The following is a 27,932-nucleotide window of genomic DNA, read 5'->3' as shown; positions in this document are numbered from 1 at the left end:
ATCCTTTCAACTTGTGATAAAAATCCTTTTGGATTGTTTTTCCATGCAGTTGTAATTAAGTGCACATGAATCCAATCCTGGGTCATTCTCCTGTGAGCGACTGTGTTCCCATCCGTTCCCTTGGGGACGTATGCAAAGCAAAGTTCTTGCCATTCATTTGGAGCGCTAAATGTATTTACAGGTTTTCAAACTTCCAGAAGATTTGACTGTTTGCTTCCTTTCAGCTCTTCATCAATACCTACAGTGAAAGTTATAGTATTTCTGGGGCATGAGCTTTCTTCTCTGTAGCTAGCACATTTTAAAATAATTAAATACGTAATTGTTAGTTCGATATAAGCACTCTGGCAGCAGTGCCCACAAGTAATGGACTGTTTTTCTCCTTGGCACAGCGGAAAAGATGCTTAACAGACATATGCTCTGATCTGTAAATGCCAGGACTTAAACCTTATCTCTACTCGCAAGAAAACGGAAAGTAAATAGTGTGAAGGAGCAGGAGATGGAGCTCTTCTGCCCACAGGTCCTTTGTCAGGAAAAGACACATTCCTGAGTATTCTGTCAGCTACTCTCTTTCCACATAAAGAATTCCTGAATAGATCAAAGATTTCAAACAAGAAAGAAGGAAGGGAGGAAAGCAGAAAAATCTGAGGAGAGGTTTACAGCACCTTCCTCTTCCCTCAAAACCTGAAGTCTTCCAGTCTTGGGGTTGTTGGCACGGTGGAGACCAGCACCGTCTCGTCCAGTACCTGCAGAGCGCTCCTCTGACTGACACTAACTTCGGCTTCGTGCTGTCAGTGGATAAGGTAACTCGTGTAATACTTGAATGCCAACAATACCACACCAACAAAAGTCATATTATTGAAAGAGGCTCTAATTAATTGAAATACTTCTGTGTTTTCACTTCCCCTGCCAAAATGAAAGAGCGTATTTGTTATTTTGTCATTGAAAATGAGCTGTTTGAAAGGCTAGAGGAAGATGCAGCCTCTTTGAAGTGATTTTTCAGCAAGATTAATTCTTAGAAATAAATACAAAACAGGTACTCAGTCATGTTAATAACTGGATGTATTTTGGCCGTATTTTGGTATTGATCACTAAACACAATTTCTGATCTTGGGCTAAAAAGAAGCACAGAACTACCTCAGAGCTACCTGAGTGGAACTGCTGTACACAGCGTTTCCTAACGTTTTTTATTGGAAGGTAGATAAACTCTATACATTTCTTCTACAACCCACTGTTAAAAAGTCATAGGATTTGGGTAAAAATGTGATATTTTTTTAAAACATAATTGACACCTGGGATTTGGTGCAAGACTGATGAGTGTTTGTGGTTTCTTAAGCTTTGTTCCACAAACATGAGGTATTTTTCCCAATTCAAAAAATGGAATTTATGATTCCACATGAAAATTTGTAATGTTGGAGTTTTACAAAGCACCAGATAGTCCAGGTGTCACTATACAAATATAGCAACCTGGGTTTGGGCTTATCCTTATTACGCTCTCCTGCCATTATGCAGTATTTTATAAAACAAAGGAGAACACAGTTGCTATCTTAATTTACTGTCTAAAAAGTCGGGTAATGCAAGTCAGGTTTATAAGCCTTCACTGATTAAAATCTATGCAGCAAATTATTTTCTGATATAAATTACATTAAGTCAACGAAAACTCACAGTATGTAAAGACTGGTGGCATCTCAGGTATCTCAGAGCGCAGCACGGCTTTTCTAAGGAGCTGGAAAGTGTGCTCAAAGTAGATATAACATCCCAATTTTATGTTTTATCAACATGTTACTTCGCTTAGTAAATGTATTTTTAAAACATGCTTAATCTCAAATACTGTTTTGGGTAAATCTCTTCAGAGAAATAAGATAATAAGAGCATGACACATCTGGATTGAAGTTTTGTACTTAGAGTAGAAGTCTCTTACTATGACATATTTTTCCTTATTTGTGACGGCTTGCTTCAATTCAGATGTTAATTATCTCCAAGTTTATTCAACTAAACCAGATCTAATTGCATATATTTCTATAAAGTAACCCTACTTTTTTTGATTGCTCAAATTGAGCATATTATCCGCATAACCCGTAGATATTTCAATAGGTAGAAAGGATTCACTGTATTTGTTTGTGTGTCATTCTGAAAATATAGTATTTTAAACAGATCTGGTACTTTACCAGGTGTGCCTTTAAGCACTTTCTATTGCATTTATACTTTAGGAGGATTAGGAAAGAGAGTAAAAGAACTCTTTGTCCGTTAGATTCATGAAATGTATTCATGCGTGTGTAAGTGGTATAGAGGCTGTGCTACTCAGGAATCAGATCCTTGGCCGAGGATGTAGAGAAAGGTGAAGGGTGTGATATTTACTGCTTGTGTAAGTGTCATAATAATTGTGTATTCGATTCTTTGCTTTTAAATGACCTTCCTGGGCATTAAGCCATTTTTTTTTTGTATTTATCTTTTCCCCGCAGAGTTAGGGAGGGTGAGGAACCACACCTTTGAAATGGTAAAAGTACAGCTCTTCAGGATGTGAATGTGTAATGGAACAGACAGGTCAGCAAAAGCGAAGATAGAAATAATACAAACATTGTTGTAGCAGGAAAAAAGACTTTGCTACAAAAATGTATTCAGATGTTTAAACTAATATTAGTTTTCATTACTGGGTCATTAAAAAACCCAAGGAATTTATTGAGAATAAAGTATAAGTAGCTACTACACTCTTGCAGGAGAATTACAAGAGTTAACGTTACTGTCTTTTGGTTTTGCGCATCTGAAATTATTCAAACTTCAAAGTGCTGCAGAAGTACTTCAAACCAACTGGCCAGTGCTTAGTTGAAATAATCACCACAGAAGTCATTTAAACAAATACCTGTTAAAATAATAAATTTCCTGCTCGCCAAAACAACATCAGTTACATAACGAAGCTCTTTACATTAAAAGATGAAACCTTGGCTCCAGGGCGGCAAAGCGTAAGGTCCCGTGAAAGCGTATCCAGAGCTGGAAGGAAGGTACTGTCTTACCAACTTCAGCCTATTTCAGTGAAAGTGACAAATTTCGTAGCCCCGTGGCAGGATCTCCCACTGATAGAAATACGGTCCTGTTACCACCCTCTGGTCACGTGGGTAGAAAGCTTTCCCTGGAGAGGGGAGGGTTGAAGTTTGCATAGGAGGTAGTTTGCCTGAAGATGAAAACTCTGAATGCACATGGACGTTATTCCCCAGAATCCTGTGAGCCTGAATATTGGTAACTTTGCTGTCGCTTGAGTTATACTCTCTCAATGCCTGAACACTGTGTCCTTCCTCTGGCACCCTCCTCACTATCTAAATTTGGAACAGCTTAGAGCCTCTTCTAAAGGGGTTTTAGTTTACATTTCATTATAAAGTACTTACCTTAGCAAAACCACAAAATATATTTTAAAAATACATTCACCTCCTCAGCTGGTATCGCCATGTGATGTGTGAGTGGACTCTTAGAATGCATGCATGTGACTGGTGGAAAGTCAGATATTGTAGGACTTGAAAATAAAGAGAAACACTGTGCTTTTAGCATTTTTTCAGGCCTTTAACAGATGCGGAATGCTTTATTTGCTGAATTTTGCAACCTTTAATCAAGAGAGCATTGATTTCACCACACGGGTACCTACATAATCTCATTGAGTTCAACAGGATCAAATCAGACTCAGTATATAAACACATGCTTAAATGATGTCCTGTGTAATTACCAACAATATATAGATATATAAAAATCTTTAAACAATAAAGGTGTGTGGGTTTTGGACAACATAACTTACATAACGTGCAGGGCTGTTTTGAAAAGCGTGCCATGCGGTGACATCAGGGCAAAGGATTGTCAGCACTGAAGCGGACTCCAGAATTTATCCTAATGGTAATGAAACAAGGCACGCGGTCTTAGATATAAAGGTATTTTAATACTTTGCATTATGAAATAATCCACGTAAATTTATTTAAGTTAATAAAATTCATTAAAACACTACATTGGACACACTTTTGTGGGCTACAGCTCTTCCAGGGTCCTTTGATCTCTATTATATATCATTCTTTGGTTCCTAACTCTGTTTTAAAGTACTGTAAGTTACAAAGCATCTTAGGTCTTATATTTCATATATTTACAAGAGAAGCCATTTCTTTTGGTAGGAGATATGTTCACTAATAAGGCTTCTATTCTTCGTAGTAAACAACGTATTTACAAACCACAAATAACAAAGTAGAAGCTGCAGAAGGGTTATGGTGTGATAATTAAGTACAATGGCGACCCATATGAACAGAAAATGCCAAGGAGCTAAAACAAAGCAACAACAGCTTTGTTTGTTGACAGATGTAGGAGCCATATTGTTAGTTAATTGGGTAATGGTGTAAACATTTGCAAACTCGGCTGTCCCTCAGTGAATTAAGCAGCACACTGAAATTATGGTGAAAAGCTGCACAGTCCTTTTGCTGCAGGTACTCCCCACTGCGTTCGGCTAACCCGCTACGTGTGAACGCACTGAGGAAGGGACATCAGGAGCTGTTATTATTTAAGGTGCTTGAAGTTTGCAGAGCTTGGAGTTTAGACTAGGATACGTACCTTGAATCACACTCCAGTGAATAATAGGGTTTCCATGTGGTTGCAGTCTGGGAGATGGTGTTCATTGCTGAGGCTTGCTTTTCAGATTATTTTTTTTTCCACGTGTAGAGGAGACTTGTTCTGTCTTTCCTACCTTTTCTTGCAAAAAGAGCTTGCAGGATTTGAAAACAGAGAGGTCTAATTAGATACTGGCTCCAACTGCCAAGAAGGAAAACTGCTTCTCAGGAGCACAACACCTCATGTGCTGGGAGTTGCGGAGACCCCTGTTTGCCTCGCTTTCTGGCCTATGTGCGATAGTGGCCTGTAACAGAATACCAAAATATTAAAAAATGCAACAAGATACTTAATTAGCATACTTCTGTAATCACAAACTTAAATGCACTACTTTGGCTGTTTTTTACATAACAGGTTTGCTTTCTAAGATAATAACCTTTCAATAATTTAAGCAGCATCTGTGCAGGAATGCATAATTGGACTGTAGATAATAGGAATCTAAAATTGAGTCTGGTTTTTATAAATTATATTTCTCTTCAGACATTTAGCAATAGCTCACCGTGGTACATGAAGTTTAAGAAAATGCATTCCTGCTTTGGGAATCAAAATAATGCATCTGTTTGGGTCTTTTTAAAAAAATTATGTTTGGGTTTTTTTTAATTCTGTTGTGGTCAGAGAGGTGAAACTACATTGATTTCAATGGATTTAGGAAGTGACAAGCCTTTAATATTTGTTTAAATAATGAATTTTCTGTAATTATCCACTAAAACAATGGAAATACAAATATATTTTAAGTTTGCCTGATTTAGCTGGGGGGAGAGAAAGAGGAGCAATACTGGTTTTATTTAATTGGTAGCAGGATTAGTAAGTTATACCTTTAAGAAAAAATATATTTAGCGTTTCTTATATTAATTCATAGTATTTGGTATGCTCAACAATGTTTTCACAAAATAATTTTAGAAAGCAGTGGTATGATATGATCATCAATAAAACAAATTTAACTTTGGAAAACATGTATATCAGTATGTATTTGCATTTATACCTGTAGCATAAAACTAACAATCTGTTATTCACAAACAAACTTCTGGTAACTAGTGCGTTCACACAGCAAAAGAAACGACAACAGAATTACCAGAGAAAGTAAGTTTAAATATGGAAGTGAAATATTTCAGAAAATGGTAAGATTAAAAGAAATAATGTTCATCTTTCTATATGAAGCTTTGCAGTAGCCTTCTGAAGGACGTCACAGTGTTGGCATGTAAACCGAAATGTCTGAAGGACACTAGGACCCTTGTCTTTATTATTTTGTCTATATAAATAATTATATTATGTAATATTTACAATTAAATTTTATTTTCATAGAAGAGATTTATCCTATAGGCAGCAGTCCAGCTTCCAAATAGAATCCTCAAGTTCCTTGCTGACTATAAACTGAGAATTACTCGTGTGCCTTAAGTGAAAGTGGGCAATGGGTTAGTCAGGGTGCTGAGCAGCTTGCAGCGTTTGGTGCTGAGATCCAAATGCTGAAGAATTTTGGCAATAATGGTGCAGATAGTGCCTGTATCATTATTTTCCAAATCACGTGGCATTTAACTCTCACTGGAATTCTCCTGTATGCCCACCTGCACAAGCCATTGCCTAAATACTTTTACAAATCCAATGAGGAGTCAGGATTCCAGGGAACGATCCTGTCAGACAAAGGTACACACGTGTCTCCATAAATGATATATAGAGCCTTATAATGCATATATATCTATATACACACACACACGCACGTCCATAATGAGTATACACTTTGACAGTTGGGTTGAGATGCAGCTTCACCGTATGCGAGCTGATTTAGCGACTCGCTCCCAGTGAAAGGAGGAGGGTCCTGCTGCCTCCCTTCTACTCAGTGCTTTTGCTGCCTGCCTTGCACTGGATTTGGTGTCGACCGGACTTACGTGTTCACCAGTTAAACTCGCTAGCATGACAGGAAAATAACCACACAAATAAAAGCGGACGGTTTTCTCCCAGCCTAGGTTTGTTGAGGTGGCTGATAAGCATCAAAGTGAGTGAAAGTTAGGTGCTTCACCGTGTGACTTGGAGCGAAAGTAGGAAACTAAAGGCAGAATAAGTTTCCCCTTTCAGTGGAGAGAGCAAGTTGGATTGGCTATGCTGCTTGCACCATCAGTTTGACTGAAATTTTAGGATACTTACCTGGGACTACAGTTTTATGTGTCATCTTAACTCATGTGTTCTAGTAATCCTGCCAAAAGACCTTAACTTTGACAAAACCAGATATATTCACGCATTGGTTTATGGTAGAAAACCAGACCCTCTTGGAATTAATGTCATGGATTCTGTTTATTCTGTTTATTGTTATTACAAAATAATAACAACACCACAGTAAATACAATATATATTTCTTAATCTTCATCCTGGGAATTCATGCTCGCAATTTCAGTTACCGCTGACAGAGCGACTCAAAAATCTCCCCAGTGAAAATCTGCCCTGTGAGGATAAACGTTTCAAAAAGGTCTACTTACCCCTATCTTCTTGTTCTTATCTTTACAGGTGACCCAGCTGGATCCAAATAAAACATTACTGGAGGTAAAACTGTATCCTCAAGAAACCCTTTTCCTAGAGGCAAAAGAATAGCTCAAACAAGATTGTAGGACTAATCATCCTTTGACAAGCCAGAGGCGCAGCATCGAAAGGAAGACTTCTATCAGTGCCACCTTGTACTATCATCCAACTCAATGCAGTGTCACAACTTTGCCTCTTGCAAGAATCCTGAAAAATTGAACAAACGTAGCTACTTAAAAGTTTCACATACATGAGTATATGTTTCCAACCTCATTTAAATGAGCAGAGGATAAAATTCTGCTGTGAACACTGAACATTATGACTCTGTTGCTCACTTATCATCCAGCTTTTGTTATAATTAATGCACTGTTAAAATGTGAGTGATTGTTAAGTAGAATTTTTACTCCTCAAATGCCCCTTTTTCACCAAGAAATCTTGGACATTTCTGCCTGTACTTTTGACACTAGAATGCTGTATATTTGATATCTCGCTGAGCCAGTGCTCTCATATATATGCATTTTATTTCTGTGTTTGAATTTCTACTTTGTCAACTAATTTAAAAAGGCAGAAAAAATTAACGGGACATTCTCAGCCATGGAAATTTAACAGTATTATAGTAGAAAGCATATAATTTTTGTTAGTACTTTCTGACTTCTTTGATAAGATGTAAGGTTTTGTTTGAAGAATATAGTTTGACATATATGCGAGATATTTATTTACTGGTTCTGCTTTGGGTCTCAGTTCTGATTCAGTTTAGGAAGTATTTTCCATTACATTGCAGTGTGTGAAACTGCTTATTGCATGATGTGAATATTTAAATAACATTAGAAATGGCCAGTGCCAGAAACCTGGTATCTGGCCAACACTTCAGGAATCAGCTGATATTGAATATCAGCTGTTAAAAACCTTTCAAATACCAGATACAAAAGTTCTTTATTTCTCATTGTGAAAGAAAGGGCAGTTCCCATTTTAGCAGTTTTCCTCCATTCTGGCACTTGTTTGTATCCTGTTACTCTGCTGTTTTAAAGCACCTTGTTTGTTTCATCAAACAATGAGTATCTTAAGAGGTGGTGTAATAAGAAATCTGCCTTATTATTGCACACTTTGGACATTTTAACAATAGATGACTGATCCCATCTCAAATTAAAGAAATCCTAGTTCTCTTGTCTGAAATGTATGCACCAACTACCTGCTATCCGATGTGGAAAAATATGGTACTTTAAATTCCTCAACCATAGAATGAGCATACTGAGTCTAAGACCGTAACGTACACTTGATGCCAAACCCGCATCAAAACTGGTTTGGTTAATTTTTTTTTTTTTGTTAATTTTTTTTTTTTGCTTTTTTTTTTTTAATCTCTGGGCTTACAGGATAGTGCACAGTAGCACTGCAGAATCATCATCTGCTAATCAAACTTTTTTTTTTTTTTTTAAAAAAAAGCCTGGCACATTGTTTTCCACATATGTTTATATGTAATTCATAGTTTTATCGTAGCAAAATGAGTTCTGATTTGAAAATTTTATACTAAGCAAAAACCAATTGCACACATCTTTTAGTCTTTCTTTTTTTTCTTTGGAAGGATGGTGATATAAAATTAAATGTATGCCTATTATTAGGATGTTAGTGAAGCTGATATATTGTTATCTTTACCAAAAATGCAAATTTCTGAGCGGGGAAAGCCTTATTCTACCTTTTGTAATTCTGTAATTAGTGAACACTTTTAGAAGTGAAGTATCTACGACAAACAAAAGGTTTGGAAGTGTAAGCAAATTCTAATCATTTGCAGTTCACAAATAAAAGGATTCATAGCCAATAGAAAGATAAATGTATGTGTAATGGAAAGCTGAATGCGGACACTTCATTCTGAACTTTTGTCTTCTTACCAAAAAAAAAAATCCACTATGTTTATTAAATAAGAAATTAACATAGGTTGCAAATTGGGGTGATGACGTTTCTACAAACAATCACAGTAACACATACAGCAGGATTTGAAAGTGATGCATATCTCTCTTTTTTCAGATTAGCTCTTCCTTCTAAATTGGCTGTTGAGAAAGGAATTGCTGAAATACTGCTACACAAAGCAAAGCGACCTTTCAGCTAACTTGTTTATATTAATCTGTTCTGATTAACTTTTGTTTGATCTCATCAGGCTGTTATCTCTCACTCAACTTTATTTCTGTATTTTGACTATATATTCTTTACTTTGATACTAGTTTCATAAAGTTATTAAATGTGGCTTGAATATTTGTTGAACTTGTTGAAGTCAGTGCTCCCAGGGTTTGCTTGGCCTTTTTTTTTTTTCCTAAACTCTTTTTTTTTTTCCCTCCCTCATTTTGTTCATATTGCAAAATACACCGTCATTACCAAAATGTTCTAGTGATGGTTAACTGGAAGTGTTCAAAGCGGTGGCATCGCTGCCCTCTGATATAAAGATATCAAGACCAGTATATAGGGATTATTCTGCCACAACGTAAATAAGTGTATCACTCTTTAAATAAAACATGATTTTGGTCCTTAAATACTTTGGGCCTGATTTCAAGAAGCAACCATCTAGAGTCACCTTTCCAAATTACACCCTCAATGCAAACCAATCCCCGTGTACAAACATTAATATTCTATGCCATCATTTTCTGCTCTCCTAAACCATGGCATTCACTTCATGCGCTCTGCTGACGTGGTTAATCCTCTAGTCACTCTGCAGACTAATTTTGTAATTCAGTATTACCCTAAAACTGTAACGCTGTTGCTACGGAGCATATCCCTGATTCTACCTTTTTATCTTCAGGTTCTTCACATTAATGGATTATCATTAACGTGATTAACGCATTAGTTTTAAGTCTTAAGGAATTACTGTTAATGAACGGAATCCTGTACGATGTGTCGGCTTTTCATTGTTGGCCTTCAGAGCATTACGGTGAAGGTGGGGTGCGCTCTGGCTTTTGAAGAAACTTCCTGCCTATCGATATTGGTGTTCGAAATCATTATTAGAGAATATGCAGAACGCAAGTGTTTGCTCTGTATTCTCTGCATACGCACTCTTCAACTTAGTGAGAGTGCTGAGGGTGTTTCTAATGGAGCTATGTTGGGGGTTTTGTTTATTCTTTTTAATGTAGCAGAAAAGGACTTTGGCTTTCGTAAACTGTACCTACTCAGTGACATTAGAAACTTAAAATAAATTTTCAATTACAGTAATATTTCTACTAAAAAGTTATATGATTTCACTCTTCCGTATGTGGGGGAAAACAAAATCGCCATGAGCCAGATTCACAGAAGGACCGAAGCACTTCATTGTCCAAGCCTCATGTCCAGACTCCCTAAACAATGCACAGGAAGATTTAGGTGCCTTAAAATGGGGTCCACAACAAGCAAAAACCATCTAAGTAGGTCTCCAAACAAAGCAAAGCAAAAACCCCACTCAATACATGCAAAGAGTCACTACCAGGCAGAACCAGAAACTGGTTAAAGCGGTCAGTAGGAAATGCTGAAGATGAAGGCGTCTGCGCGTGCCGTTCCTCGCTGGAGCCAAGGCGTCCTCCTCCGCTGGCCCAGGGCGTCGCCTTCCTCTCAGGGTTCACAGCACTGAGACCGCACACAAAGGTAAGCACCAATTCCTTTCTTCCAACATTTGACAAAGCATTGGATACTTTTAACTTTGAAACAGTGATGGGGGCCTTCTCCTCGGTCTCCTCTGCAGTTTTCACTGACTTTTACTGCACACTGGATTTTCCCATATGGTGAGTGATACGGGCTGAGAAGAACAAGCCCCTGCCTCAGGCCTTTCCGAAGCCCACTCTGACACCGCTGTAGCACAGGCTGCTCTTAGTGTGTGTACTCACTCTCTGCTGTCAAAGCTCTTTGCCGAAATACAGAGCTCTTTAAGCTCCTTCAGCGGGACCACGCAAGCAGGGGCGTCAGTCTTCAGGCCATCAGATGGGGACACTTGCCCGGGATCAGCCCTTTCCAGGGAGCGTTCATTGCAGTCATGGGTCTTTTCAGACAAATGCCCTGGGAGGAGAGCCTGAATATTGATTCTGCATCCTAGTTACATTTTCTTATTCTACTTGTATAAAAAAGAAGGCAACAGTGGTAGTCTCATTTTCTTTTTCTGGACAGGTCATGAAAGAAAGTAGAAATTACTATCTATTGTACACAAACCACTTCCCTCAGATGACAGAGATGGAGGAATACCAAATTTATCACTAAACTTGTCAGGATCCAGGCAGTTTTATACTCGATCTGGTATAGATCTGCAGTGCTGCCAGAAGAGCCACCTCTGCCCCCCCGTCTTGCACTGGCACTTGGCAAATCATTTTTTCCCTGGCGTGGTTTTCAGACGGATCCCGCTTGCCGAGTGGCTGCATGCACACCAGCGCTGACAAAAGCAGAAGGTGGAGCGTGCAGGAGGTGAGTAATTGAAGATGCGAGGAAGGCAGGGCTGCTCCTTCTGACAGCAGTGCTGCATTATGTGGTGTTATATTGATCGCGGTCCTCAGAATATTTTTTTGAATGCCTTGTTATTACCTTTAAAATTTTACATTCACTTTTGAATTTCAAGCAAATTAAACAAGTGGTATTGTCTATATGAATCTTCCATATGTTTTGTGAAAGTGGCAGCCGAGAATTCAAGAAATAGGGGCCCAGAGAGGAGGTACCGTGAGTGTGCGCAGTGAGGGCAAGGCTCAGTCCAGATCTAACTCTTACGAGTCACTGCAGACTGAGAGAGCCGCCCGAGTACCCTACCTGCAGGAAAAAGGTTTCAACGGGATTTAATGTCTCATTAGATACCAGAGAATTCGCTCCTTAGTCAGGGCTTTTCTCTGTGGATTCTTTTATGTGTAATAAAGACTGAAGTCACACTGCAGCCTTAATATAATTCAATTAAAATGTCACTCAACGGCTGGTTATAGAAGTAGGCTTCATTAGTTCCTGGACTCACAAAACTACTGGTTAACACGATCATTATTTTGTACTTACTACCAATGAGTTTCATTTACTATTTCCCCAACTCCGTGTTGTGACAGCCTTACAGAGTTCATTGCTATTCACTTTCGATCCAGTCATCTTGAATGAGTTTGTATCGTTCATTAATATCATCCCCTCGCTACCGATAGCTTTTTCCAGATGATGTATGAGTACCTTGAATAACACAGGTTCCCACACAGATCCCTGGGGACATTGCTGGTATCCTTTCTCTCTGTGAAAACTGTTGCTTACTGCTTCCAGCTATCAATCTCTTGAGTGATACTTCCTTTTTTTTCCTCAAGAAAAGATGTTTCCACTGTCGTAAACATCACTGCAAATGGCTAGCATAGTTTTCCTGCAATTGCCCTACTTTCATTAACTACTCCTTTTACACCCTGAAAATATATTAGTCCAATTATCTTTCTGGCAGGCTTCTTGTTTCTGGTATTTTTAATGATCGTTTACACCTTTGGCAATTGTTCCTCAAGGTCTGTCAGTTGTTTAGTTTTCTTTTTGTATCTTCAAAAAGTTAACTTTCCACAGTCGTGTTCTTTTCTGTTCTCCACATTTCAGCCTGTCTTTCAGTTGCACCCTTTAATGTATGGCTCAGCTGCTTCTGGAGGGCCTTCTGGAGCCTTTTTAAGTAAGGTATGTGTGTACTCTGAGGATCTAAGTGTCTTCTGATAGTTTTGATGACAATCTTAGTCTTTTACCTGTGACTTTATTTTCCTTTATTATGTTCCTCTTTATGCAGTTTTCTTCTCAAAGACAAATGTCACTCTGGTGATTTTTTAGATATATTTTTTTAAAGTAAAATAGTGAATCTATGTTTTCGTTTACCTCAGAATGTGTTTTCTAACATTTTATTTGCCTATAACTTTATTTAACCTATTGTCTGTCCCCATTATCACGAGTTACTATCATTCACGGGTATTTTACACCTTGTAACTACAGCACCCTATTCATGATCTTGTCTTTTTGACATTTACTGAGATACTTAATTTGTTGTCATTTGAAACCTCCCATTCTGTTTCAGCCATTTTAGAAGTTCTGAAATTATTCTAATATGTACACAGAAATATTTTTCACTCTGTTTAGGTCTATTTGTCTGTTTTATATGCCTTGATTAATTAGGGCTTTTGTTGTGTAAGGAAAAGCAAGCATTTCCAAAATGTGGTGGCAATTGAGAAAGGATTTTTATTTTTTTTTAATGACAATTACAAACTCACATCTACAGAGGAACTTAAATTATTTTGTGGATCTAATAGAAAAAATATAGGGATTTTTTTAAGAATTTAAGTATAACCTGCAAACTGCAGAGAACACCGAGTTGCTGAAAAATGCTTCTATTTCTTTCAGGGTTTAGACCAAGGTAAGACCGTCTGACTGTTGCAGTATCCTCTAATGTAGGGGAAAAAAAATAAACCGAGGCTTTCAGGATTACAATTCCTTGTAAAGTTTGTTCAAGCCACTTTAACTTTCGGGTTACCCATCTTCCCCGGTCATATGAAAAGTGGGTTTATGCACATGGATTAAAAGCACTAAAGTACTCTCAACTGGGAAGTCTTGGCGGATACAAAACATTCCTTTTGTTTTTTAAGCCATTTCAAGGCAAACGTGCAGTTTACTCCTTTGACAATTACATTTTGGCAGTGAGAGCATTCTTTCATCATTCCCTGTAATTTAGATGTTTTCAAGTGTATTTTTTTCCTTCAGATAATGCTTGTTATCATATTTGCTTCTTGTCATCAAGGAATCGCTATGCACAAGCAGTATTTCCTATCAATCAAAAAACACCAGATTCAACAGAATACACATTCTAACCAGTTAACCCTTTGAGAATTCTTAATTTTGCTTTACAAACACCCTCCCAGCTTTATGAGCATTTCTGCAGCTGCCATCATAGTCTACTTCTGGAATCAAACCAATTCCTTGCGAAATTACCATAGTTTTCCAAAATGAGTCAAAATGGTGATGTGATAACTCTACTTTTTATTGAAACAGAAATGCTGCTAGTAACAGAAATAATAAAGCAAATAAAAGTTAGGTTAATGCCACTGCATTCCATAATCTAGTGGCTGCTTGATGCCTGCTTTAAGATTTACTGAGGTTAAATAAAAAATTATGTAAGATGTACTCAGCTACTACGGTTCTTAAAGAAATGGCACAGCACGACTGACCGCGCTACACGCAAGTCATGCTCTCTGTGCTGAAAGAGGCAATATTATTAAGAGTCACCATGTTGCCTTTATACCATCCTGTAGTAAAATAATTTCCCATAAGCAAACTGAATCCTTAGGAGACCAATTAAACTAACTTTATGGCAGTTATGCACTACTGGGTTGGTGAAAAGGGGCTGGTCACAGCAGGATAAGAATCGAGCTCATAAATGAAGAGCAGCCAAAGCAGAGTGGTATGAAAGAAGAACGGAAATTATACTGTCAAAAAAGCTGTTAAAGAGTAAAATGTCGTTACAGAAATATTAACTTAGGCTTGATCTTCATATTTAAAATTCCAGCTTCTAATGGATTCCTTCTTCCAAGAAATTGTTATTCCCATTATTTTAAAAACATTGTAAAAATTAAGAATTTTTTATAATTACTTGCTTATGAGCATCTTATAGCAAGGAATTTATCTTCCAAGAGAAAGTGGAACTGATTGCCCTCAAAGTGTAATGTGAATTTAAAAAAAATAATCTTTCAGTTACTATAATCACAGATATTTTTAATTACAGGCAATCCACTTATCTGAAACAGAAAATGGATTTTCAGGTTATTTATGTACCACTAGGAAACAGGACTAATAATTATTAATAAAGTAGGTAGGGTTTGTACGACTTTTAAGCACAGAATATGGCTGCAGACCTCATACGCTCTGTACAACATAATAGTATATATCATTGCTTAAGCACTGCAGAAAAATCTTGCCCCCCCCCCCCCCAAAGAAATAAATTATTTTACATGGGAAAAAAAGTTAATAATGAAAAAGAGGCCCTATTCTTACAAGAAAGTGCCATCCAGACTTGGAATTATGTGAGAAAAATACACTGAAACAAAGACCAACTGTAATATTAGTCTCAATGATAAATTCTTAGCATGCTATCTCAAGGGACGAAAGCCTCTACTGCAGCACTAACCACCAAAAAAGATGGAGGAGTCCTTTTGATGGACGATTTCTTGGCAACCAGTTTGTCCTGTCTGAAGTAATGAAAACCTCCAGAGCTGGGAGGAAAAAGCACGACCGTTCTTCACCCAAAAGAAAAGAAAGGAAAAAAAAGTTTGCACGATTTCTTCAAGCTCACTTTTTTCCCGCACCCCTGTGGTCACAATATTCTTCAGCATCCCGTAAATTCAACCTTTTTGAGTGACCATTAGATAGTACTATGTCGTTGATGGGAAAGCATAACTTGTAGCTGAGAACTAATCATCCTCTGTCTTCTCACCCCATGGTTTTAACCCGTCTCAAACACCACCCTTCCTGTCCTTACACAGTTCCATTGCCATCCCCTCTCTTGAGCTCCGGTTGCCGTTAGCAGAACCATGCCGGTGGCCAGCAATCCCTGTCACTTGCCACAGCACCCTCACTATTGCTTCTTCCGAAGCCTCACAACCAAGTGTGCGCTTCACACCCGTGTCGGGACTCACACCTCCCTGTTTTTGTGGGCTGACACCCGGTTTCCTGGAGGCTCTACCAGAAGTTACCTCCTAGTGCTGGGCACAGGCCGCAGCCGAGGAGCAGCGGCCAATGGGCCACTCCTGAGGGAGCCAACGGCCACCTCAGCCTCGTTGAGGTGTTCTCAGCTTCCTGGGCCCTTTTCGGCACACAAAGATGCCCTGAAAAGAGTGGGAGAAGAGCCCGCTTTTCTGTTAGCCACCAGGGCCGCCAGTTTGTCCCTCGGCTGGCGTGGACGATAGCGGGAAGAGCCGCCATCGGAGCCTTCTCGCCTCCGCTGGCTACCAGGAGCGGCTCCGGGCTGGACGCCGGCGGGAAGGACCCGCCCGTGGCTGAGGGGCGCCGAGGCGGGAAAGGGAACCGGCGGCGCTCGGCCCCTCGGGCAGCCGCGACCTCTTCGCCGCGACAGGGACCGCCTCGCTCTTCCTGCCCACCCGTCCGGCCCCTCAGCCGGAGTCTGCTCCCTCAGGGACGGGCCCGCTCCGGGGTCTCTGAGGGGAAAGCGCCGGGGCGCCGAGGAAATGGAGGCCGCGGAAACGGCCCTCCCGGGTGTCCCGCAGCCGGGCCCCCTCCTCACCGCCCGCTCCTCCCGAGGGATCTGCCCCGTGGGGAGCGGGGCACCCCCGGCACCCTCCCGGCAGAGGCCGGCAGCCGGACGTGCCATAACAGACCGCGCCTTCGCACCTCGGTGCCGGGGCGAAACCAGGCGAGCGGGTGCCGCGCCCTCAGGGAGCCGCCGCCCCGCGGCCTCGCCCGGCCTGAGGCGAAGCCGTCGACGGAAAAAGCCCGCAGCGGGCTCCGGAGCGCCGGCGGCGGCATCGCGGGCTCCGGAGCGCCGGCGGCGGCATCGCAAACTCCGCTCGCCCCGGCGGAGCAGCGACCGGCCGGGCCCGGGGCGCAGCCGCTGCCCGGGGTCTCTCCCCTCCCTTCCCGTTCGCCGATACGGGCCGCGGCGGGAAGTGCCCGTTCGCCCCCGCCAAAAACAACAATAATAAAATTTGTTAAAAGCGGGAAGAAACCTCAGCCGAGGCGGGAGAGGTGGGGGGGGGGGGGGCGAGGCCGCGCGCTGCCGTGGGTTCGGCGGCGGCGTGTGCCCTTCCCCGCGGGCGTGGGCGGAGGGGGCGGCCCGGCCCGGCCCGGCCCTGGGCGAGGGGGCGCGCAGGGAAAAATTGGGCATTTCCGGAAAAAAACAACGCGAAACAGAGGGAGCCGAAAGCCCTGGCATCGCCCCAGCGCTGCCCGGTGCCGCGGGGTTGACGGCAACCGGCGCGGGGACGGGGCTGGACCGTGCCGTGATCGCGGATGGTCCTTCATTAACTTAAGAGTCAATAGCGTTATGTTAGCTGTAAAAAGAATACAAGAATTTATGTATTTTTTTTCCCCTCCTAAGTGCGTGTGGTTTTTGATGATGCCATTAAAGCGGTTCTCTCCTACCGGCCGTCCGCAAACACTCTCAATGTGTCTCTTTAACGATATATGTTGTATTTATCTATCGCATTCCGGCAGGATTGTTAAGCTCCTGAGCTCCTAGGGCAACAAACATGGGGGGGGGGGGGGGGGAATCCTCCCTCAAATCCGAGCGGGGCTGTCATGATCATGAATAAAAATAAAAGGCTTAATCTTCTGCTTTCGGCTAATGAAACAATTTGGCCTCCGAAATATGGAAGGGCCGGTCTGGGGCAAGGCAGATGCGGTCGGGGAGCTGCCCCCCGCACCTCGGGGTCCCCGTCCCCGCTGTCACGGGTGGGGGGACGCTTCCCCGGCCGCCCCCGCCCCGCCCGGGCCGCCGCGCCCCAGCGGGCAGGAGGGAGCTCGAGGGTTTTTAATTACACTCCTTCCCTTTGCTCCCTTCATTTTTCTGCACCCTTTGCAGCGAGACACACTTGGAATCAGAGTGGTTGTGACATTTTGGTGGCAGCTTATTGTGCGGAACACTTAAAGTTTAAAAAACAAGCCCCATAGAAGTTGAGGGGCTTAAAGCAGCCCCCTTTGTGGGGCAAGACATAGAGTTTTGATTCTGGACAATGGTGTTTCTCAAATTTCTTCCAAAAACCTGCACCCCATCTGTGATCTCAATGAAATCGCTTTTCTCTCTCCCTTCAATTCATTTGGCAAAGGCGAAGCAGATGCATGGGACGGGGTCTGAATTTTAATTATTAGGTTTTACCTGAAACAAAACAGCAAATCCTTTTTACCATGTGTTTGAAGTTAGGAGACGGGTAGAGGAATATAAAATATAATTAAAAAGCTCCCGGATCGTTAGGGAGCTGACAAGAGCCTTTTTAATGAACCTCTCGGAGCGCCCTATAGTAAATTAGCAGAGCGGAGCTTTCCTGAGTCATTCCGGCTCCGAACTGCTGCCTCCTCTTTACCTGCGTGTGTGTATGTGTGAGTGTGAGTGCGTGTTTCCACCCCGCGAGCCCACGGCTGCGGCACACGCGTGTTTTCCCGCAGCCACCCGCAAGGTGATGGGGTGGAATCGGAGGGGGGGGGGGGGGGGGTAGGGGGAGGGTTTCCACCGGTTTGCAGCGCTCCCGGGACAGCCCCCCCCACCCCTCCACCCCCCCCCTCCTCCGCCGCCCTCAAAGTGCATTTAACCATCAATAAGGTGCGAAGGGAAAATTGTCTGTCACTTTAATCCATGCCCGAGGGGCTGGGAAATAAAAAGGGAGCGGGAGAAGGAGGGAGAGAGAGAGAAAAGGAAAGGTCTTAAAGAGCCTAAAATCCATACAAGAGCTGTGGGAATGCGGGAACCAGGCTCTGCTCTCCCCGGCCATCCCCGTGGGGATGGCCGGGGAGAGCAGAGCCTGGTTCCCGCATTCCCATAGCTCCTGGGGATGGCCGGGGAGAGCAGAACTGCCGCCCCCCCGCCCCGGCTTTCCCCCTCCGCAGGGAGAGGCTGCTCCCCCCCCTCCCCGCTCCACTAAAGCGATTAAGATTTTCTTTCCCCTCCCTTGGGAAGCCCCAGACAAACCGGGGGGAACATCAGCCAGCGCCAAAAGCCCGGGAGACGGAACCCGGATTTTTAATTTTTAGCTCCAGCGCAGGGGGTGGGGGTAAAGGGGGATTTTTGTGTGTGTGTGTATGTATGTGCGGGTTTTTTTATTTTTTCCTCCCCCCCCCCCCCCCCCCCCGCCCCTTTCTGTGTGTCTGTGTGCGTGTGTGTGGATGGGCACAAGCTCTCAGAGAAAAGAAATTTTAGAGTAACAACTAAAGGCTTTCTTGTGCAGTTATTTTAAGGGCTTTGTTCAGTGCCTGAAGGGGGATGCGCCCATTTGTTCGGGAGGGGATTCATCACATGCCCCTTTCATGTGAACCAGAGGTTAACAACCTAATGAGCACTTGGTGAAGAGATGAAGCGTGTAAAGAGCCCGATTTTCCCAAATCCTGGGCTGCTGTCTTGGGGATGTGCTACTCTAACCTCTGCTGGGCTAATAGTCTCAGCACTTCCAGCGGGGAGGCCCCGGGAGGCAACCGGGTCCAGCAGCGCTCAGGCAGGGCAGCAGCAGCGAGACAGCCCCTTTCCAATACCCCACCGGGGAGCCGGGGGGGCCCGGCCCCGCCGCTACATATGTTGGGTCAAGTCTCCCCATTGTGAGCGTGTAAAAAGGTGTAAAAACTCAATCATCTGTAGCTTTTTTAAAGGGAGGGCTTACCCTGGATTTGTTGCATAATGGATTGTTAAAAAAGTGGAGGGTTGAATTAAAACTGTTCCCTAGTCACTTTTAATTAGACCACTCTATTTAATTAGCAAAGTTGAAACATGCAATTAAAATTAGCTCAGTTTAGCACATATTAAAGGAAATGGGGGACGCGGCTCCGGCTCATATTGAAGCGAGTCGGAGGAGAAATGGCGGAGAAGTTTGAGTCTAAGCGAAATGACTCTGTAGAGGTAATTCAGCAAGCGACCATCTGTTAGAGGACCCGCCGTCCTCCCCTTAATTACGAGCCCGCTCCTAATGTCTCTGTAATGACCGTCCCCTCAACGCCAGCGCGTTACACACGACCAGGGCCGTCGGATGGTGCGAAGCGCTGGGAGCACTGCGTGTGTGTGTGTGTGTGTATTTATGCGACGCTATTTTCCAAAAGCCCGGTGCCGGGCCCTGTGCCGGGCCCGGCGGGGGCCCCGGGGGGGTCGGGCAGCCCCGGCCCCCGCCGCGGGTGCGGAGCCGGGACGGTCCCCGCCGCGCAGCCGCCGGGCTGCGGGGCGGAGAGGAGCCCACGCAGGAATATGCGGAGCCCCGATTTTCCCTTATTTCCTTCCACAGATCGCTCTCCCTTGTCTCTTTTTCCTCCCCCACTGGGAGCCGGGAAATCGAGTTAATAATGTTTCAAATAGTTGAGAAGTCCGGGCTAACGGGAGCTCCGTCTACCTTTCCCGGCTCCGGGAACTGAGGAGGTTGCCTGGACTGGGAGGAATGTGCCTTTTTTTCTTGGCGGGAGGGGGAAGGGGGGGGGGGGGAGGGTAATTTTCATTCTTGTAATATTGGTTTGGGGATAATTACTTTTAATGTCAAAAAGATTTAGTTTAATATCATCTCTATTAGGCTGCTGGGCGGATAATTAAAAGTGAAGATGATAGCAGCAGGGAAACAGATGGCATTTGCTTACTTTGATTCAGTAGGTAAATAATGAAAAAGTCAATGGCAAACCCCCTAGAACAATTGAAACCTTAAAGAGCACTAACATTAGCAGGTACTTACAAACTGTCTTCCGCTAAGAACGAGATGAAAATACACTAATCAAGAACTATATTTCTCTGGGATGCTTCCGGGCGCTCCGCTGCCGCCGGGCGTGCGTGTCTGCCTTCCCCTACATGGCAGCCAATAGACGGGCTCTTTTTAATTAAGATTTTACTACTGTAATTGGGGGAAGATGCAGCGGCACTGCTGCGTGCAGCCCTCTCAAACTTTTGCACGGGAGCAGCGATACGTTAGGGAAGCCTTTAGGTGAATCAACGGGAGCGAGGAGAAACATAAACACCGGGAAGAGGGGCTCTTCTTAAAAAAAGAAAAAAAAAAAAAGAAAAAAGAAAAAAAAAAAAAAAAAAAAAGAAAAAAGAAAAAAACCCCTCCAAACCCTACCAAAAAACCGTCTCGTGTTTTATCGAGCTGCCCCAGATGTGATGAGCACTGAGTCGTGGGCACCAACTTCGTGCGTTTCTGGAGGCTGCCGGAGTCAAACACGTAACGGGGATAATTAAGCAGCGAGCGGGGCACCACGCAACGGAACGCGGCGTTTCTTTTCGTTCCCGTAACGAAGTAACGCCGCTTTTCACGCGTCCGGAGGGCGCACGTTGCCCAAACCGGGGGCGACGCTGTGCCCCCTCATGTCTGGCCCTGACCCACCCCCCACCCCCAGCCCAGTTCGGGGGGGCTCCGCGGGGCCGGCAGCCGCCTGCGCCCGGCCCGGGCAGGGCTCTCGCGGGGGGGGGACCTGCTCGCCCCGGGCCCCGCAACTGGCCCGGGCGCCCTGTGCCAAACCTGGGCTACTCCTTCGGGGCCCAGCGAGCCCCTGCGGGGGAAGAAGGAAGGAGCTGGGTCCACGCCTCGGCTTTGCCGGTGGTGGAAGGAGCTCCCAGAGGCAAGCTGGGAGCGAGAGGAGCCTCGGGGGCTTTAAAGTTGCATTTCGCCGGGGCTGGAGGAGTGAATTTCTCTTTCCTCGCGGTGTCCCGGTGTCCCGCACCGGTTCCCCAGCGCACCCGCCCGTGCAGCGGGAGCAAGGCTACTCTGTGGGTTCCTAAAACAAACATCCCCCCTTTCTCCAAGAAAGACACAAGAGCAGGGATGTACATGAAGATTTTATTATGCCTCGTCAAACAGAAATTAATTGCTGTAGGAAAGACGGGGGGAAGAAGAGGGGGCAGCAACAGCAGCCCCCCCCGCGCCTCCCGTGCATACTCTCACACACAGAGGGCTCTGGCAGGCCGGGACAAAGCTGGAGAAAGCCTTTGCCCCATGGCAAGCCCTGGCCGCGGCTTTGCTGATCCGGGCTAACTCACGGCCAAGTTGTGGTTTGCTTGAATAAAGTCTGTGAAATGTGCGCACTGTTTGTCTAGGTCCACAGTGAAAGCTTCCAAAGGAAAATAAGGAGAAGGGAGAAATAATTATTATTAAAATATCAAATCAGTGAAAAGTGAGACTCCGGGGCTCTCCTTTTCTTAAGGCACTTTGGAAGAAAACGCATCAACAAAAAAACAGTGGGATCCCGTTTGAAAGTGCCTCCTTCAGCGACCAGAGCTGGAGAGAGGAAAGACCGGAGCCTCACTTCTCCCGGAGGAGTGTGCCGAGACCGGAGAGGAGGCCGAGGCCTCGGGTCCCTCTTTCCCGGGAGCGGCGGCTTCGCCTTCGGCCCCCGCCGACTCCGGACGCCCATCGCCTGCGTCGGGGCTGCCGCCTGCCCGGGGCAGGACGGTGGGAGAGAAGCAGAGGGTGGGAAACCGTTAAACGCTCGTGATGCAACGCGGCAGCTTTTGCCAAATATCCTCAGTACTTGCTGAAGCCTGGGGCTGCCTTACATGTTTTTGCAATCAACATTTGTTGAATAAAACCCGGCTATTTCGATGTTGGGTTGATACTGAGCGCAGTATTTAAAAAGCGATATCTGGTTAAGTGTTTCGGGTGCGGGGGTGTCTGTAGTGCTGACTTGGGACAAACATCAGAAACGGGCACTGGGTGTTTGTGTGCACAGCTCCAGGACATTGTGTCCTAACTCTGCCTGTACAGGCACTGGGGGACGTGCTGCCTGAGCCTATGGAAACTATATGCAACGCCTGGGGATAGAGATGCTGCACATTATGTGTTCAAACTTCTACGCCGCCGTTTGCAAAGTTACTAAAGGCACGAGGCTCAGAACAGAAACCACCGCATTTCACTGGCTGGTTAATGACCCACCGTTGGGTTTTTTTTTTTTTTTTTTGTTTTGTTTTGATTTTTTTTTGCCACAGCTGTTTCCAAAATAGGTCGTTTAAAACGGCCGTAAACGGAAAGGATAACCCAGCCCTTTAATTTAAATCAAAGCTGAAAGAAAAGGGAAGTGGGGAAATCAGCGTAACCCGTGTCCTGCGTTGTTGGCGATGGCAGGCTGCCTCCGGGGAGAAAGGGGAAGGTATTTGCAGAAAAAAAACCACCCACCGCAAACCCAAACAAAACTGCCAGGAAGAAGGGAGAACATTTTCTCCGTGGTAAGACAACATAAAGCAATACTTTAAAATGTTTCTTATTTAGTTCTGATCGAGTTCTACGAATTCCCAATTAAATCAGGTGATCTGAGTATTTCTCCCCGGAGAGTAAAATTAGTGATTGTGAATAAAATTAAATGGGATATTTTGACTTTTCGGATATATTAAATAAAGGTGTTATAACACCTAAATCACGAGGAGTGGCTGGCAGCTGCACACACAGAAAGTCGGGCGCGAAAGCGTTCATTTCGTTAAAAAAAAAAGATGGAGAAGAGAGGAAGAAGGATGTAAGTGTAATAAATATATTTAAAAGTCTGAGGGTTCTGCAATTGTGCTTCTCGCAGCCACAGGAGGAGTGTGACAAAAGGGAAGGGGCAGCGGAGCATCGGCGGGCGCTGCTTGTCCTGCGGCGGGGCTGCCCCGCGGCCCTGCGCGGCCCTTGCGCGCTTCCCCGGGCGGGTCCAGCGGGTTTAGAGCAAAGCCGGGACTTTCCCTGCCGCCGGCCCGGGTGCCTGCTCGGGGGCGGGCGGCTCGCCCGAGGGCAGCCCCCCGCAGCCCACCCGGGGAACGGGGTCTCAGCGTGTGACCGCGCAGGTGGCGGTGCTGCGACCGGCCACCGGCAGACGGTTCCCGCGACGGGGACGGAGTTACGGACACACGTAAGAAAGGGCTTTTTAAAAAGTGCCGAGGAGGATGGAGATCCCTGGTGGGAAACAGGGGGAGAGCCCGGGGGAAAGGAGACGGCGTTATTTCCCACCGAAGTGCTACCCCCTCCCCGTTACCAGCGCAGGTGACGTCAAACCCGGGTGGTTAATGCTAAAACAAAAGCTTCGGGGTTAATATACTGTTACCAGCCCGGCAGCCTCCTCCCCAAAAATCAGCCCCTCGGGTTTATTGTCCCGAGGCGCGGGGAAGGCGCCTGTTGAACGTGTAGTCACGCAACCAGCCGGCAGGAGAAAGAGTGAACTTGGCTTTCCGGGGGGGCGAAGGGCGGGCAGGGCTCTCCCGGGCTGCGGGGCAAGGAAAACACGGAAAAAATCATACTCACCTCGGGCTTCTCCTGCGGCAGCCGCGCGTGGAAAATTCACCTGCAGCTGTGGAGTGAGAGGCGGGGGGGTGGAAGACAAGGGGGGGAGAGAAAGAGAAGAGGGGATCGAGGGAAGGAAGAAAGGGAAGAAGAGAGGAAGGAAGGAAAAGGGAAGGAAGGAAGGAAGGAAAAAAGGGGGAAGGAAGGAAAAAGGGGGAAGGAAGGAAAAAGGGGGAAGGAAGGAAAAAGGGAGGAAGGAAGGAAAAGGGGGGAAGGAAGGAAAAAGGGAGGAAGGAAAAGGGAAGGAAGGAAAAGGGAAGGAGAGAGGCATCGTTACGTACTATTATAAAACAAGATCTCCAAGGGGAGGGGGGACACCAGCGATTGAATTGTCACCTTCCACAGTACATTTTCCCCCACCCTCTTGACAAGTGACACCCAGGAGAAAAAATAATAATAATAATAGTAATAATAATAAAAAATCAAACAGTTGGCGAGGCAAGTACCGTTCCCACTGGATTTAAAGAAAAAAAAAATAAAGCAGGAAAGCAAAGCCAGACTGTGGCGTTCGGGGGGCCCGGTCGGGCCCTGGCTCCCTCGCACAGGCGCGGAGGCCGCCGGCCCCGCTCTCCCCGCGGGCTCTCCGCGGGCGCGGCGCGCCGGGGCCGCCGCCGGGCGGCCAATCAGCGCGGCGCCTGCCGCCCCTGGCCAATAGCAGGCGCCACATTGTTGTCCAATGTTGCCTAATGGCAACGCGGGGCGCAACAATAGCGCGAGTGGCGGGCGGGCGGCGCGGCGGGCAGCGCGCGCTCTGCCTGCAGCTCCGGCCGCGCGGGCCGCACGCGCCAGGCGGCGCGGGGCGGCGGCAGCGTCTCCCGGGGGGCCCTGCCTGCTCCGGCCCTGCCTGCTCCGGCCCCGCCGTCGGCTCTGCCGGCCCCGACGCCGGCTCGGGGCTCGCCGCGGCGGGTGAGCCCAGCCCAGCCCGGCCGCGGGCTGCCGGCCCCTCCGCCCGGCTGCGGTGCTGCTGCTCGGGAGACCGGGTGATTTTTATATATATATTTTTATTATTATTATTTATTATTCTCTCCTGGATTTTAGCCTCCGCGGCTTGTGGCGAGGGATCCCGTCGTTGAAGGTGGCGGACTGCTCTTTGAAGGGACGCTGTCAGCCCGTGGCGGTAGTGAGAGGGGGCCGGGGCAGCTGAGCGTAGGGAGCCGCTCGGTTTCCAGCGGGGCATCCCGCAGGCGCGGACGGGAGAGCTCGGCTTTGAGCCCGGCGCGATGGACTTGGTGCTGCACTGCCAGATGCGCACGGAGAGCAAGGACGCGAGAGAGATCTAAGTTTTCTTGGATTTTCTTGGTTTAGATTCGCTCTTTGGGAGCGGAGGGGAGGGGGGCGCGGAAAGGCTTCCGACGGACCCCTCCTTACTTCAACCCCGCTCCGGAGCCGTGTGCCGGTGCCAGGGGGACGGGGTTGGCTAGCGCGGCGCAGGGGTAGGCGCTGGGGTTTGCATGCCCGCACCCGGGGCTCCGTGTGCCCCCCACCCCTGATCGCGCCGGGAGCTCCTCCACGTCCGGGCGCGCCGCGGGGGCTCCCCCGCCCCGGGTTGCTTTGGGGGAGGCCAGGGAGGGGGGATCGCTCCTTCGGGGCGGGCTTGCCAGGATGGAGCTGCGGTCGGAACTGCCCAGCGTGCCCGCCGCGCCCCCGCCGGTCCCCCCCAGCTCCGTGGCGGCGGCCGCGGCGGCGGCGGCGGCCACGCTGCCGGTGAGCGTGGCCGGGAGCTTGCTGCGGGCCCCGCCGCTGCTGCTGCGGGCGGCCGAGAAGTACCCGCGGACGCCCAAGTGCGCCCGTTGCCGCAACCACGGGGTGGTGTCGGCGCTGAAGGGCCACAAGCGGTACTGCCGCTGGAAGGACTGCATGTGCGCCAAGTGCACCCTCATCGCCGAGCGCCAGCGCGTCATGGCCGCCCAGGTCGCGCTGCGCCGCCAGCAGGCGCAGGAGGAGAACGAAGCCCGGGAGCTCCAGCTGCTCTACGGCACGGCCGAGGGGCTGGCCCTGGCCGCCGCCAACGGCATCATCCCGCCGCGGCCCGCGTACGAGGTCTTCGGCTCCGTCTGCGCCGGGGGCGGCGGCGAGGGAGGCGCCGGCGCCTCAGGTAAGGCCGCGCTGTGTGCCCTTGCGGGGGGGGCTCCGGGACCGGCGGCGGGGGAGGATGAGGAGGGGGGAAGGAGCCGGGAGAGGCGGCGGGGGTGGGGGGCAGCATCCCCCCCGGCGGAGCATCCCTCGGGCGGAGCATCCCCCCGGCGGAGCATCCCGCGGCTCCGCGGGTCCCGCCTGGGGCAGCCGCACTGACGGTCTCTCTCCTTCTCCTTCTCCCTCCCCGCCTCGCCCCGCAGAGTCCAAGATGCAGAAGTTCGAGCTGTTCCCCAAGACGCTGCTGCCGAGCCGCGCCGTCACCCCGCAGCAGGCGGGCGGGAAGCCCCTCTCCCCGGACGGCGAGTCCGTGCCCGGCACCTCCTCCCCAGAAGCTCGCCACGGCTCGGGCTCGGAGAACGGGGACGGCGAGTCCTTCCTGAGCTCGCCCGTCTCCAAGGGGCCGAAGGAGGGGGAGGAGAGCCCGGGCTCCATCAGCCCGCTGGGCTCGGACTCGGGCTCGGAGGCGGACAAGGACGAGCAGGACCCGTCGCCCTCGGCCGGCGGCCGGCAGCGGACTCCCATCGACATCCTGACGCGCGTCTTCCCGGCGCACAAGCGCAGCGTGCTGGAGCTGGTGCTGCAGGGCTGCGGCGGGGACGTGGTACAGGCCATCGAGCAGATCCTCAACAACCGCGGCCCGGAGAAGGGCCCCGAGGAGGGCTGGGCCCGGGACGGCGCCTTGCAAGGCCTTCCACCCACCCCCGCCGCCGCCGCCGCCGCCCACCACCGGCCCTTGATCGCCGGCGCCATGGCCCCGGCCATCGGTACGCTGGGCAGCCGCTCCGCCTTCTCCCCCCTGCAGCCCAACGCCACGCACTTCGGGGCCGAGGCCGGCGCCTACCCGCTGGGCACCCACCTGGGACTCAACCCCCTGCGCCTCGCCTACTCGGCGCACAGCCGGGGACTGGCCTTCATGACCCCCTACTCCACGGCCGGGCTGATGCCCACCCTGGGGTTCCGGCCACCCGTGGACTACGCCTTCAGCGACCTCATGCGGGACCGCTCCGCCGTGCACAAGGAGCAGGTCTACTCCGGCGGGCTCTACGGGCCCATGGTCAACAACACCCCCGAGAAGCAATAGCGAGGGGCGGCTTCCTAAAGCTCGTCTGAGTAGAGGTAGCTAGGTAGGCACGGGTGGACGGACACGGGTGGCTTTCTCTCCCCTCTTCCCCCATGCAGAGCCCGGCGCGGACAGACGTAGGTGTAATTAAAACGGTGATAAAGGTGCACTTTCATTGTCACTCTTTGTTGCTTATGGCCATAAGCATGGATACATACATGGATATCCTTTGGTGCGTCGTGGGGTGTGTACACACACACACACTCTTTTTTCCCCACACACATACATATATATATGTATACTAGCAAGTGTATAATGTTATAAAATGGAAATCTAAGTTATTAATGTAACTCGTAGGTGAACTTGGTATTAACGTTAAGCTAAAGGTTAGACAGCTCATTGTAATACTTACCAGGCATATAGATTAAACATTGTCAAATTGAAAGCCTTTTCCTTCCCGCCCCCAGAAATGTTACGATCTGTATATAACATTGGAAAGTAGATATATTTGTAACTGTCCGTAGGATCCCGGCGCCAACGGTGTATGACGGTTTAATGAGCCTCCTTCATTTGTGATCTGCAAGAAAATTGCTTTCTTGTTCCAATGTAGCAAACTTCTTGCTGTTTCTAACAGGTAATTCTGTGTTTCCATTTCATAGAAATAAATGTTATTTTCTATTAAAAAAAAATCGGTCTTATAA

The 27,932-nt window shown here is 47.2% G+C and overlaps 2 protein-coding genes across 3 annotated transcripts in view; both read left to right on the top strand.

The window, feature by feature from the left end:
* Positions 1–9,387, top strand: part of FAF1 (Fas associated factor 1) — a 175,551-nt gene extending 166,164 nt beyond the window's left edge. For both annotated transcript variants that reach the window (XM_074598544.1, XM_074598545.1), the window contains one exon: positions 7,123–9,387. In XM_074598544.1, the coding sequence (XP_074454645.1) occupies positions 7,123–7,206 (84 nt within the window). In that variant the 3' untranslated portion in view covers positions 7,207–9,387. The remainder of the gene's footprint in view (positions 1–7,122) is intronic.
* A 16,250-nt stretch (positions 9,388–25,637) lies between these two features.
* On the top strand, positions 25,638–27,691 carry DMRTA2 (DMRT like family A2). Its single transcript, XM_074597922.1, has 2 exons — positions 25,638–26,130; positions 26,372–27,691. Exons 1-2 carry the CDS (start codon positions 25,638–25,640, stop codon positions 27,250–27,252), a joined length of 1,374 nt encoding a protein of 457 aa, XP_074454023.1. The 3' UTR covers positions 27,253–27,691.
* The last annotated feature ends 241 nt before the right edge of the window (positions 27,692–27,932 follow it).

The sequence above is a fragment of the Larus michahellis genome, chromosome 8 (assembly GCF_964199755.1).
Source record: "Larus michahellis chromosome 8, bLarMic1.1, whole genome shotgun sequence".
In the NCBI taxonomy this organism is placed as follows: Eukaryota; Metazoa; Chordata; class Aves; order Charadriiformes; family Laridae; genus Larus; species Larus michahellis.
This window is presented reverse-complemented; position numbering and strand designations above follow the sequence as displayed.

What these genes read in the sequence shown, in the direction of transcription:
- DMRTA2 (XM_074597922.1), top strand. Translation starts at nt 25,638, where the DNA reads ATGGAGCTGCGGTCGGAACTGCCCAGCGTGCCCGCCGCGCCCCCGCCG. An exon ending in GGGAGGCGCCGGCGCCTCAG is followed by an intron (nt 26,131 to 26,371) that starts GTAAGGCCGCGC and finishes CTCGCCCCGCAG; the next exon opens with AGTCCAAGATGCAGAAGTTC.